Source organism: Mustela nigripes, chromosome 6 (genome assembly GCF_022355385.1).
Source record: "Mustela nigripes isolate SB6536 chromosome 6, MUSNIG.SB6536, whole genome shotgun sequence".
NCBI lineage: Eukaryota > Metazoa > Chordata > Mammalia > Carnivora > Mustelidae > Mustela > Mustela nigripes.
Genome location: NC_081562.1, coordinates 99,830,407 through 99,844,827, shown reverse-complemented (window position 1 = coordinate 99,844,827; position 14,421 = coordinate 99,830,407). Strand labels below are relative to the sequence as shown.

At 38.9% G+C, this 14,421-nt stretch overlaps 1 protein-coding gene across 1 annotated transcript; it reads left to right on the top strand.

The window, feature by feature from the left end:
- The first annotated feature begins 1 nt into the window (after nt 1).
- On the top strand, nt 2-12,702 carry LOC132020395 (casein kinase II subunit alpha'-like). Its single transcript, XM_059404547.1, is given in 6 exon segments — nt 2-33; nt 6,787-6,857; nt 11,271-11,707; nt 11,709-11,748; nt 11,751-11,780; nt 11,783-12,702. Coding segments are annotated over 6 exon segments (1,530 nt in total).
- Nucleotides 12,703-14,421: the final 1,719 nt, after the last annotated feature.

The following is a 14,421-nucleotide window of genomic DNA, read 5'->3' as shown; positions in this document are numbered from 1 at the left end:
AATGGATGCATTGCTGGTTTTGCTGCAGGAATTGTAAGTAGCATTTCGGTGGTTTCCTTTTGCAACGCTTTTCTCCCATTCTTGCCTTGGTATCACTCAAGAGTGTGAAACACTTTGTCTCTCTTTTGTCACATTTAATCTAATTCTGGTTATTCTCATGATGACACCTATGGCAAATTATCAGCCCATAGCAAATATGTTAAAGAAAATAAAGAACTATTGAGATTGGAAACAGCTTATTTGATAAATGTTAATCAGTTATTCAGTTGAAAATAAGTAATGATTTTAGGGTTGATTCCTCTACTAGATGTGAATAAAAACTTGGCAATGTAAAATTATTGAAGGATTATCTTTGTTTTTAGATAGTACCATTTATCTTTGATGAAGAAATGCTGCCATTTGGATCAAGTGAAACATATTTCTATATAGGTTATTGGAAACTTCATTAAGATGCACTTTATTATGTTTCAGATTGTTCATATATAAAATAGTTCTGTTTTTGTCTATCTAAGAGAGAATTGTAAATGTACAGATTTAATCAGAATTTAAGTGACTACAACCTTTTAGAAATGCAGCTTGCATTTTCATGGTCTTTTTTCTTTTTAAACATCATCATTTACTAATGAAATTTACTTCAGAGTAGCAAATATTTTGTTAAATAAAAAATGAAATTTACTTCAGAGCAGCAAATATTTTGTTAAATAAATTATTAAAAAATAATAAGTTAAATTAAATATTTAGTTAATTCAGATTTAGTTTTGATATACTTGTTTCCACACCTCCCATTTTGCTTTTTGTTTCCTGTTTTTCTCTTCACTTCAAAATCTGAATAACTATATAATTATGCTTGGTATTAAAAGAAAGATTAACCCCAAATCTCAGTCCTTTCAAAGTGAACTTTGAATTATCCTCCTGGTTATGGAAAGTCATGTTTGCTTTTCATTCAGATTTTTTTAATATGAACATGTTGTTACAGGATTTACAGATGACTTTATTTAACTGAATAGAGAATTATTTTAGAGCTCATTGTATTGGCTTTACAACCAGATTATATTCTTGGAGTGATTTTATTAAAATTACCTACAGTTTTCTAATAACTTTTAAGCTGTATATGGTCTTCATTGAAGAAGTTGATAGAGGGAGTTTGCTATACAGTATCTTGCCTCTTTTTTTTTTTTTTTGTAGCTTTAAATTTTGATCTAATTTCAAACTTACAGAAATGTTACTTGAATAATACAAGGAACTCTCATATACCCTTGGTCCAGATTCATTGTCCCATTTTTTAATTGGCCACTTCCCTTTCCCCTTTCTCTCCTCTTTCATCCTTCCCTGTCCCTCTCTCTCCTTCCTTCCTTCTCCCTGTGTGTATACATGTCTTTGCATGTTTTTATTTTTCCTAGATAGACTTCTGGGGTTGAAAATGCTGGGTCATGTAGTAAGTTTCTGTATACCTTTTTATGGACCTGATGAAATGCATCATTCTCCATATCTTCTACAGCATATTCTTAGGGTCTTTTTGATAAAGTCATTCTGCTGTAAATGGATTAACATACATTTATCTCTACTAGTGATATCCTCTCCTATTTTATTGGCCGTGTATATATTTTCTTTGGAGAAATGTCCATTAAGAGCACCCTCACCGTCACTTTTGGGTTGTCTTATTATGTGGTGTAAGAGATCATATATTCTGAACACAGGTTCTTTATCAATCTTGCTTTTTTTAATACCATCGACAATCTCTGTTGAGTGGAGTGTTTAGTTAATTCAGATTTAGTTTTGATATACTTGTTTCTACACCTCCCATTTTGCTTTTTGTTTCCTGTTTTTCTCATATCTCAAGAGATTCTTCTGTTCCTCCTTTTTTGAGTTACATCTTAATGATTGATCTAGGTATGACTGTATGCATCTTATCAGTCTACTCTAATTCTGGTCAAATGTAGGAACTTTGTTTCAATATATCTCATTTTCTTTTCTGTGCTCCTAGTGTCATATGTTATATCTGTGCATGTTACATCAACTCAGCAATATAGTGACATAACTAGTGCTTTATATAATCTTATTTCCACAGTCTTTCTCTGGGAATGTCATTTATTTTTGCCTTTGTTTTTTTAAGAATCGTTTTGCTGGATATAGAATACATGGTTGCCTTTTTTTTTTTTATCTTTAATCATTTAGATTATGTTATCCCATAGACTCCTAGCTTCCATTATTTTTTTTTTTCATTTTGATTATGTTATCCCATAGACTCCTAGCTTCCATTATTTTTTGGTAAGAAGTCAGCTGTTAATCATAATTTTGGTCTCCTTTTGTGATAGGTTGTTTTTTTTCTCTTGCAGATTTCAAGATTTTCTTGTTGTTTGCTTATTCTTGTCTTAGCAGTTTGACCCCATGATGATGTGTTTAAGTGTGGATGTCCTTGTTTATTTCCTAGTTAGGATTTATTGGGCTTCATGGATCTGCAGATTAGGTTTTCATCAAATTTAGGCAATTTTTGGCAATTACTTCTTCAAATATATTTATTAATCCTTTTCTGTCTTCCTTCTGGGGGTCTCCTTATATATGTGTTGGTACACTTATTGTTGATCTGGTCTCAGGCTTTGTTCATTTTCTTCATTGTTGTTTTTTTTTTTTTTTCTCCCTCTCTGCTTGAGATTGAATAATTTCTGTTGATTCTTCAAATTCACTGATTCTTCTGTCATCTCAAATCAGTTGAATTTTCCATTTCAGGTACTGTATTTTTTAGCTGTAAGTTTCATTCAATTCTTTAATTTACTTTGTATCTTTTTATTGAGACTCTTCGTGTGTTGTGTCATTTTCATCATGGTTTTCAACACTATTTCCATTAGTCTTTGACCATGTCTGTATAGCTGTTTTTAAATCTTTGCTGAATCTACCATCTGGAAATACTCAGTTTCTCCTTAATGCTTTTTGTAGTAAGGGTCACTTTTCTGGTCTCTTTGTTTTAAAATCTTATTGAATTTCAGGTAATATAGCAATTAGGGGTTCTGATTTCCTCCCTAGGAGGTTGTCTTGTCTTGTTTTGTTTAGTAACTTGCCTCCTGTAAATTTATGAAGTCTGTCTCTACTGCAGTGTGCATCCATTGATGTCTCTATTCATTTCTTAAATTTTTAAATCTTGCTTCCTACCTGTTGCCGCTGTGCCTGCATCCTTTAACATTTAGCCAAAGATTGGGCAGATGTTGCGTGCAGACCCCATTATTCATGCTTTCTCCTCTGCTGATGGATCTGTGTGGGCTTATAAGTCCATTCAACATTTGGGTCATTTTGAAGGCTGCCTGGTTTTTGCTTTCTAACAAGCTTTTTGCTTCTTTGCGTGTGTGCGCATGCTTTGGCAACCATGGGTATGTGGGTGGCTTGAGCCAGCTTCAGTTTCTACTCTGCATGCCTCTGGTAAATCTAGAGTTCATGTAGAGTGCTTATCACATCCAGATGGCTCTCTGACCTCTCAGAGTTTACAGTTAAATACCTTGCTACTCTCATCTTGTTTCCCTCAAACAGCATTGCAACCCCAGGCTAGAGAACTCTGTGTGCTTAGCGTGGAGGCCACCTCTTTGACTTACTCTGCCTCAGGTTAAGCAAGTCCCTTCTCTAAGTGACAAGTTCTGGCATGGGAAATGAGAGCACAGCACAGACTCAACACAAGCTCTAACCAAACTTCAGTGATTTTCATGAGTAAACACTTCTTAATTTTTTGTAGGTCTTCAGAGTCTTTAAAGTAATATTATCCAGATTTATAGCTGCTTTTTTTAAAAGTGGGGATGATTTGTCAGTTTCCTCACCTCATCGTACTGAAAGTGAATTTCCCTCTCTAACTTTGAATCATACTCCAACCAAAGCAGTTTAATGAGAATAGACCTAGAGAGGACTGGTAAACTTTCCAGAAGTATCCATTCAAGGCTCCCAGAATGCCAGTTTGACATGTAACCTTTATCTATTAAGTTGATTACTTTTGGTAATGGATACATGTTTTATTTTTAGATATTCTTTGTGTTTATTCATATTCATTTTAAAGTAAATACTGAGTTACTTCAGTCCAGCTGGTTATGAGTACATTATTTAATGTAAGTATGTAGTATTTTAATAAAATATGTTGGAATGTAGACTTGATCTTTGGATTGAAAAAAATAACACCTAGTCATAGACATAAGAATGGGGAGTTGGTATACTTGAACTAAGGACTTTATTTCTGTGCAAATTTTCTCCTGCCCCCATTCTGTCACAGGTGAATCCCCATTCTTTTAGGCAAGAATGTGGATCCCCACCCCATATAGACCATGGACTTTAGTTATATATAAATGGTATGTTATATATAAATGGTAATATAATGGGTTGGTAATCTGTTATGAATTTGAGAATGCATTTAATGGGAAAGAAAGCTAATTACAAAGCTGCCAAAGTGGGAAGGCGAGAAGGCACTATGTCTCATAAAACCTAGTTTGGAGAGCTTGATATGAATCTCTTGCAGTTCTGGAATTATAAATGTTTGGCTTATATTCAGGAAATCTGGAACCTGCGAGGACTGGTAAGGTGCTTTGGTTAATGAAGGGAGAAAGTCTAATGTTAGTTGAGACTGTTCTGCACACTCAGCATTTGGTTTGACAAAAAGTGCTCGAGTGCTTTTGAAGGACCAGATGTTTGTCAAGTGTAGGGAGTGGGCCCTTGTGGGGGAATCCATTTTAGACACTGTACAAAAGGGTTGCTTAGAGGTACAGGGAGGACTCAGAAGAAGACAATCCAAAATGGATCTCTGGATTCCTTAAGAGTTAAGAAGAAAAAAAGCCCGACAGAATGGATTGCGTTCACTCAGGCAAGGGAGTTGCCGGGGCGAACAGCCATGGGTACAGAAGTGCCTGTGTGAGGAAGTCAGCATGAAAATAACTGCTGGGCACCTGGCTGGCTCTGTCAGTAGGCCATGTGACTCTTCATCTTGGGATTATGAGTTTAAGCCCCATATTAGGTGTGTAGCCTACGTTAAAACAAAAACCTAAAACAATAAAATGATTGCCAAATGCAGCCCGTTCCAAAGCATTTTAGCCAAGTAAGAACTCAGTCACCCCCGACAGTTTTAACTCTGGCAAGGTCAAGCCATACACAGCCAACTGAGAGGAGGAATGGAATTAGGCAGGAAAGAAGAAAAGGACCATGCCGGCCTTCTAACCCTACTGCAGGTAGTTAGCCTGTAGCCTGGCTTGGCTTATGAACTCTTGACATTTGGTGTTTTTATAATTTTGTGGGGCTGACATTCTGTTTTAGTGCCTTACAAGTTCAAACAACTCTATGGACTTTATATTAAAGTAAGCTTTTTCAATCTGGATTGGTAGAAAAATATCTGAATATTTAAGAGACTAGTGGGAGATGATTTTGCTGTGTGATTTTATCCCGTGAGTTAAAAACATCAGTTATGGGGGCGCCTGGATGGCTCAGTGGGTTAAAGCCTCTGCCTCCGGCTCAGGCCATTATCTCATAGTCCTGGGATTGAGCCGGGCATGGGGCTTTCTGCTCAGCAGGGAGCCTACTTCCTCCCCCTCTCTCTGCCTGCCTCTCTGCCTACTTGTGATCTCTGTCTGCCAAATAAATAAATAAAATCTTTTTTAAAAATAGTGGTTACATATATTAAGATTTTTGGGGTGCTTGACTGGTTCCTGATCTTGGGGTTGTGAGTTGGGGCCCCAAATTGGATGTGGGGATTACTGAGAAAAAAATAAATAAACTTTAAAAAAAAAAAAGAAGATGTTTGAGCATTTTTTTTTTTTGGTGCTATAATTCCATTCATGTGATTATTCAAAACCTGAAATAGTTTTGTCACAATTATATATGGGATATATATAACTTTTTAACTTTTAAAACAAAGCTTTATTGTTTTGGTATTTTTTTAAAAAGATTTTATTAATTTATTTGACAGACAGATCACAAGTAGGCAGAGAGAGAGAGAGGAGGAAGCAGGCTCCCCGTTCAGCAGAGAGCCTGATGCGGAGCTCGATCCCAGGACCCTGGGATCATGACCTGACCCTAAGGCAGAGGCTTTAACCCACTGAGCCACCCAGGCGCCCCTGTTTTGGTATTTTTAATAAGATTTTTTGTTGTACTATATTACAGCTTCATATTCTTTCCCCTTAAAATCGCTATGAAATTTTGTTCTGTTATCTTCCCATAGTTGCTACCAGAATTAATACTGCTAATACTGAAAGAGCTAATCCAGGAATTTGGTAGAATAATCTATTTTTATTTTTATTTATTCTTTTAAAGATTTTATTTATTTGACAGAGAGAGAGAGAGAGAGAGAGATCACAAGAAGGCAGGCGGGGGGTGGGGGAAGCCGGCTTACTGCTGAGCAGAGAGCCTGATGCTCGATCCCAGGACCCTGAGATCATGACCTGAGCCAAAGGCAGAGGCTTAACCCTCTGAGCCACCCAGGCACCCCTATCTATTTTTATAATTTATAATTTATTTATTATATAGTATTATTAATTATTTATTATTATTAATAAGGCAAAAGAAATCCTTTCTGATGATTGCTTTTAGTTGGTCATAGCTCTTATTTCCCCCTTCATTTTGTTGATAACACTTCTTTGATTATGTTAAAAATTCAGGAATTATCTTGTGGCATACTTCTTTGCCTTTTAATATTGGTAAACTCTGATTTTATTTCTTTGGGTCTTTCAGCTTCTCTCCATTTTCCTATCATCTAGATGCTTTTGATTTCTTAGTCTTTCTCTCCAACCCTTCTGTTAAGGCTGTATGTCCCCCTGTTCTCTGTTTCTCCAGAGCACAACACGTGTACATCAGCAATAACCTGTCCTCGAATTTATTCTGTGTCAACCTCTTGCCAACTGATGGTGAGTCCTAGGAGCAATCTTGAACATATTTGTATCTCTAGGGCTAACTGAGGCGCTGTATAGGTAGTCAGCTAATAACATTTTCTGTGAATGACACAATGCTAGGCATTCAGTAGGTTAATTCTTTTCATTTCCCTCACCCTCAAGTAGGAGGAATAGAAGTGAACTGGAATAGAAGGTTCAGATTCTCCATAGAAAGTTAAATAATGCTGTAGAGACTATTATGTGACTTTCATTCCTGAAAATATCCTAGTGAGTAGAACAGAAACAGGAGATACCCTTCTTGTAGAGGAACATCTGATTTCTTTTTTAGAAGATTAAAAAATGCAAGGTCGGATTGTATGCCAGGTTTACAACATATCTGATATGCAGAAGGACCTGTCAAAAAGAAGAAGATATCTAGCATATGAAATTCTTTAAGGTATTTTGGATTTCATATAAGATGTGTTTTATCTTTTGGTCAACCAGGTGCTGCCATTCATATTCTAAATTAAATGTCTTAACATAAATTTATTATTAATAAAATTCAACCTAAAGGGACAGAGTTTCATGAATCTTTCATATATTTGTTTGTAGTGCTGGGAGATACCAGACATCATTTTAAAACTAGAGAGGGTGGACTTAGAGAGCGGGGCAGAGGAAGAACAGGCGAATGAAACTCAAATTTAAAGATTTCCTCTTTACAATGTGAAATTATACTTCATCCCTTGGGTGACATCTAGAGTGACCTGCCATTTCCCGAGATCATTATGTAGCAGAAAGGATTAATAATTATTATTTTAGACACTGAGCCTATTCTGTTTCATGTAGACAAATATTTCCAAATTGCCCTTCATAGGGAATATGCAATGTTTATGCCTACAAAACCAGTCTATTTTTTATTAGGTTTGGTTGGCTATGTGTAGTACATCATTAGTTTTTGATGTAGTGTTCAGTGATTCATTAGTTGCATATAACACACAGTGCTCATCGCGACATGTGCCCTCCCTGATACCCATCACCCAGTTACCCCATCCTCCCTCCCTGCTCCTCTCTGAAACCCGGAGTTTGTTCCTGGAGCCCATAGTCTCTCACAGTTTGTCTCCCTGATTTCTCCCCCTTCAGTTTTCCATTCCTTTCCCTTTGGCCCTCCATCTTATTCCTTATGTTCGACATAGAAGTGAAACCATGTGATTTTTGTCTTTCTCTGCTTCACTTAGCATAATCCTCTCCGGTTCCATGCATGTGGATGCAAATCCTTTCTGATGGCTGAGTAATATTCCATTGTACCACATCTGCTTTATCCGTTCATCTCTTGAAGAGCATCTTGGCTCCTTCCACAGTTCGGCTATTGTGGACATTGCTGTTATGAACATTAGAATGCATGTGCCCCTTCTTCTCACTACATCTGTATCTTAGGGGTAAATACCCAGTAGTGCAATTGCCGGGTCATTGGGTCGTTATTTTTAACATCTTGAGGAACCTCCATACTGCAAAACCAGTCTTTAGAATATTGATCTTTTTATGTAAGATTTTAAAAGATGTACTACCATAGAGCTGTAATTGGGATTTTCTTTAATTAATATGGAGTGAAATTAAATATCTTCTCCTATATTAAAAAAAATACTTTCTCTAGTAGTTAATCACATCCTTGCCAAATTCTTTACTCACCATGCTTGCACACGTAAAAGCCACAGGCTCCATTAATTATGAGTTAGGACCTTGTAAATTGGGTGACCTTGTTCTTATTTTCCCTTAGGAAGAAAGTATTAAAGCTGAGTTTTGTTTACTGCACACCTCTAACAGATTTTTCAGTTGAATTGTACCATTAGTAATCAGATGTAGTCATTTTGGGGAGTTAAAAATAATGAAATAGATTATTTGTTGTTACAAAGAAGTGAAAAATCTCCCATTTTCCAGATCCCTTGTTTCTCTTATATTGCACTGTGAACTTACCAAGTGATCAGATAAATCAGGATGTTTTTGTAAATAGATGGGCATCTCCTGAATGGGTCCTGGGTATAAACAGATGTGGTCAAAATTCCAAAAAAAAGTATGTGTGGGACACCTGGGTGGCTCAGTTAAGCATTTGCCTTTGGCTGAGGTCACAATTCCCGGGTCCTGGGACTGAGTCCCACATTGGACTCTGCCTGCTGCTTCCCCTGCTTGTGCTCTCATGCTCTCTCTGGCAAATGAGTAAATAAAATATTTTTTAAAAAGTGTACATCACATGAACTCTCAAGGAAACAGATGTATAGTGAGCCTCTCTGTAGCTGCCATCTTACTGTGTTTAAGTGGATACATTTCACTTAATGAGCCTATCCTTCATGTTTCATCCTTTCTGTGCTGCAGAAATGATTTTAGGCTCTCACCTCAAATTTTGCCACCCTTCACAGTCCTGAAAGTATGTTAAAGACCAGCTATTCTTAAACCTGAGATGTTATGTCTAGGTAACTCCTAGAAATTATGAACTAGGTGATGACAAAGACAGAGGTGTCAGAAGTAAGGAAATGAGACAAAATAGAAAGATATTTGGAGAACTTGGTTGCTAAAGTATTTTCAAGAACAAAAGAGAGACTCTTGTTTTTTATTATTTTGAAATAATCACAATTAGCTAAAAAGCCATAATCAGTTGTAAAAATGTGAAATGACAGCGATAATAAGAAATTTGTGGTTCAAGTAATGTGAAGCCTCGTGTAAAATCTTCATGGATGTGGAAACACAGCCCTCACTAGTTAGAATGGCAAATTGCCAGTACTACTTCTGCTATGACAAAGGTTCAATTTTTAAAAATTTTGATGAAAAATCATGTTTCATGCTACTATAGCAGAAAACAACAGACTTCAGAATTTACGCAGCTGATATCATATGCTTTGATTATTATATAACCGATTTTTTTTTTCCTGTTTGGGAAATTAGGCAGATGTGTTTGCCTGTACCCTCTCTCCACATAAGCTAATGCCTTTTGTATACTTTTTAAAAAAATTTTTTGTTAGATTTTAAGATGCTTAAGTTTAGGGACACCTGGGTGGCTCAGTTGGTTAAGCAGCTGCCTTTGGCTCAGGTCATGATCCTAGTGTCCTGGGATCGAGTCCCACATCGGGCTCCTTGCTCAGCAGGGAGCCTGCTTCTCCCTCTGCCTCTGCCTGCCATTCTGTCTGCCTGTGCTCGCTCTCTCCCCCTCTCTCCCTCTGATAAAAAAAAAAAAAAAAAAAAAAAAAAAAATCTTTAAAAGATGCTTAAGTTTAATGATGCTTGGTGTTATAAAAGATCTTCACATCTTCTTATATAAAATGTGAAGAATTATTAGAGGAATAAATAAAGGAAAAAGAATGTTAGGCTTTATAAAAATACACCATTTCCAAAAATGAGATATTACTATGTGCCTATCCCAAGTCCCCAATTTAGTTTTATCCACCAGAACTTTTGGTCTCTTAGAACTGATTATATTGTTAACATGTCTTATCAATCACATGTGATACAAAAGCGGTGTCTTGAATTTATGCTTAATTTGGGGGAAGTATTTCTTTAAATGAATAATGCTAATTTGTTTTTTGAAAAGATTTACATAAATTGTAACAATGGGGAAGATTTTTTTCACAAGGATTTTCAGACTGTTTCCTAGGTACCTAATAATATTTGCATGAAGTAATCCATATAACAGGTAAGTATGATGATCTGTAAGGTAGTGAGTATATCAAGATTCCAGTGGACTAAATTATGACAGAACTAAAGGGCAAATGTCTTGAGGTAAGATGATGAAGTTGAACCTACTGTCCGGATCAGATAAGAGTAGAAGGCTGGTACTCATGGTTAATTTATGAACTGGTTATATCCTGTGATCATTTACAAAAATTTTTAGTTCCTTTATTATGAACAAAGAATGTTTATCATTCATGCTAATCCTTTTTTCCTATATTTTCACTTACATTACGTTTATTTGGTCACAGATTTTATATGGCCAAATGTATTGATACTTTCTTTTATAACTTCTGTTGTTTGAAAAATCTGTCACTCATCAGTAATAACACTCATATATGTTTTCCTCTGAAATATTTAATGGTTTAATGCTTTTGTTAAAAGAGTAAACACGGGCGCCTGGGTGGCTCAGTGGGTTAAAGCCTCTGCCTTCGGCTCAGGTCATGATCCCAGGGTCCTGGGGTCAAGCCCCACAGAACCCCACATCCAGCCCCACATCGGGCTCTCTGCTCAGCAGGAAGCCTGCTTCCACTCTCTCTCTCTGCCTGCCTCTCCGCCTACTTGTGATCTCTGTCTGTCAAATGAATAAACAAAAATCTTTAAAAAAAAAAAAAAAAGAGTAAACACTTTTACGAATAGGGTTTATTTTGGTGTATGTGTTGAGATGCGTAGGTAGGTTTTGCTCACTAATTTTTTCTAGAGTATTTTTATTTTCCATCGATTATTCTTTTGTAGGCAACATAGCATTTAATAATTATATTTTTGGCGGCCGCCACCGCTGCCCCTGTCCCGGCTGGCGGCCGCCGCTGCTGGTGCCTCCCCTGCTGGTGCCGCCGCCGCAGCCGCAGCTTCCGAGCTGCAAGCTGAGCGGAGGCCCGGACGGAGCGCCAGCGCCGCCTGCCCAGCCACCCCGCCCGCCGCTCCCCGGCCCGGCCAGCTCTGCCGGCGCCCCCGGCGCCCCCAGTCCGCCCGCCCACGCGGGCCCAGCCTGGCGTGACTGCCTGCCGCGGCGCTCCTCCTCCTCCCGCGCCCGCGGCCTGCCGCCTCCTCTGCCCGCCCCCGCTCCGCGCAGCTCCCGGCTTGCGGCGCAGCCACTCTCGGCGCCCTGCAGCGCCCCCCCCCCCCCCTCCCTTTCCCCCGGTCCTGCCCGCCCTGTCTACTCGCAGGTGAACGTTCCTGAGGAGCCCCAAGTACTGGAACTATGAGGCTCACGTCCTTGGGGTGATCAAGATGATTACCAACTGGTTGGAAACTTGGTCGAGGAAAGTATAGTGAACTATTTGAGGCCATCAGCACCACCAACAATGAGAGAGAGGTTGTAAATATTCTCAAGCCAATGAAGAAAAAGAAGATAAAACGAGAGGTTAAGATTCTGGAGAACCTCCGTGGTGGAACAAATATCATTAAGCTGATCGACACTGTGAAGGACCCTGTGTCAAAGACCCCAGCTTTGGTATTTGAATATATCAGTACTACAGATCTTAAGCAACTTGACCAGGTCCTGACAGAGTTTGATATCGGGTTTTATATGTATGAGCTACTTAAGGCCCTGGATTCCTGCCACGGCAAGGGAATCACGCACAGGAATGTGAAACCTCACAAGGTCGTGAGAGATCACCAGCCGAAAAAGCTGCGACTGATAGCCTGGGGTCTGGCAGAGTTCCACCATCCTGCTCAGGAGTACAATGTCCGTGTAGCCTCGAGATATTTCAAGGGCCCGGAGCTTCTTGTGGACGATCAGATGTATGATTACAGCTTGGACATGTGGAGTTTGGGCTATGTGTTAGCAATGATCTTTCGAAAGGAGCCCTTCTGTCACGGACAGCACAACTATGACCAGCTTGTTCGCATTGCCAAGGTTCTGGGTACAGATGAGCTGTATGGGTATCTGAAGAAATATCACATAGACCTAGATCCGCACTTCAACGAAATCCTGGGACAACATTCACGGAAATGCTGGGAAAACTTTATCCATAGTGAGAACAGATACCTCGTCAGCCCCGAGGCTCTAGATCTTCTGGACAAATTTCTGCGATACGACCATCAACAGACACTGACTGCCAAAGAGGCCATGGAGCACCCGGACTTCTATACCCTGCTGAAGGAGCAGCCCCAGCCTTCTGCAGGCAACACTGTGCTTTCCAGGGGCCTCACGGCAGCCCGGTGAAGACTTGGAAGGCGATGGGTCATGCGGCATTGATGCTCACCAATAAAACCGACCAACCAAACCCAAATCTTGAAGGAAAACTACAATGTGATAAAATGAAATTCTAGTCATTCCTTCTAAATGCAAAGAAGAGTAAAGACCTAACTGTCTGTCAAAAAGAAAGAAATCCCCCAGTACTAGTCTACAGGGTGCTGCCGTTGTGGCGGCAGGAGGATGCCCAGAGTTCAGGATCTGAGGGAGCATTCCCTTTGGAATGCATGGGAGAGGAGAGACCTGGAGTTGTTGTTGTTCATTTACCTTTATTTAACAGGAGCCTACTGTTGAATTAACCCGTTCAGTCAACAAGCTCTGAATATCTGACTTCCTGTCTATTCCACTATGGTCTGGGTTTCCTTTGGTGTGAGATTCAGGCTCAAGATTTAGCAAAACGTCAGCAGTCTATACTGACACACCAGCCTCATTTATGAAAAAAAGATATTAAAACAGTGACAGTATTTTTTAAGCTCTTTTACAAATTCATGTTTTATGTATTTTTTTATGACATGAGCTCTCTGGGAAATGGGCCTCACCCCTGCAATTTTCTTCTAAGTGTATTCATTTGGGAGCAAACTGCAGGCGCTCACAAGAGGCCCCTTTGCCGTCAGCAGGCATCACTTAAAACCTTGTGACACCGTGAACAAGTCCCTCTGTCTCACTAGAAGTGTGATGCGAAGTGCATAACTTGGAGCTCACTGTAACCTTTGTTGATTTGCCTGGTCATAAAACCTTGTTGCTATTTTTTCCATGTAGCCTTTTTTAATTTTTTGCAGACTTATAAGGAAAACGTCACCATTTCCCAGCACATCCATCCCTATGTGTGCACCTGTTTTCATGCACCTCTCTAAAATAGAGACTTTCTGGTCATAACCATAATGAAAGCTGGAAAGTCGGTCTTCAGGCAGGTTGGGGAATAAGGGAAACATCCTATTAGAATGTATTTAGGAAAAGACCTATTGAGTGACAAAAATGTACTCTTCCCCCAGCCCCTACCCTTTTTGCCTTTTTATCCCCATGAAAAGCAATTTCCCTCTATAGTCAGGGTAAGCTGCATTTGGAAGCTCCAAGAGGTCATATGTGAACGTGATGGCAGAGCTGTCCTTCTCACGGGCAGGGATTGGGGTCGTGTGTGCAGGTCCAGCCCGTTCCCTAGTGACTGAGCAATTATCATCTGGGAGGCCTGAGGCGTTAGTTAGAGTTCCTGGAGCCAGTGTCAAAGCTCAGGATCCATTGTGCCAGCCTTCGTGTTAGCAAAGGAAGCTAGATTCTGTCTTAAAAAGTAAACAGGCTGATTTCATTTTGGGGACTTATCACCAGTCTGATTTGCAAGCAGTCTCCTCCCCCAGCTACAGAGCCATGCCACAGCTGTGGGACTTCAAGCTAGGCTAGAGCTCGAGGTGTTGACCCACAACAGACCGTAGGATTTCTTTATTAATTATTTAATAATGCCACACATTTTTATAAGGTTAGATTGTTTGTTTGAAAACATCTGTATATTCCGTATTCTAATAAAATTGTATTGGTATTGGTAGTAAAAAAATGTATATTTTTACATTTGTGAATTATATATTTTATACTTTATTATCTAATGCTGAAAGCTTCATTTGTTAATCTTTTTTTAAATTTTTAAAAATTTTTTTATAAACATATAATGTATTTTTATCCCCAGGGGTACAGGTCTGT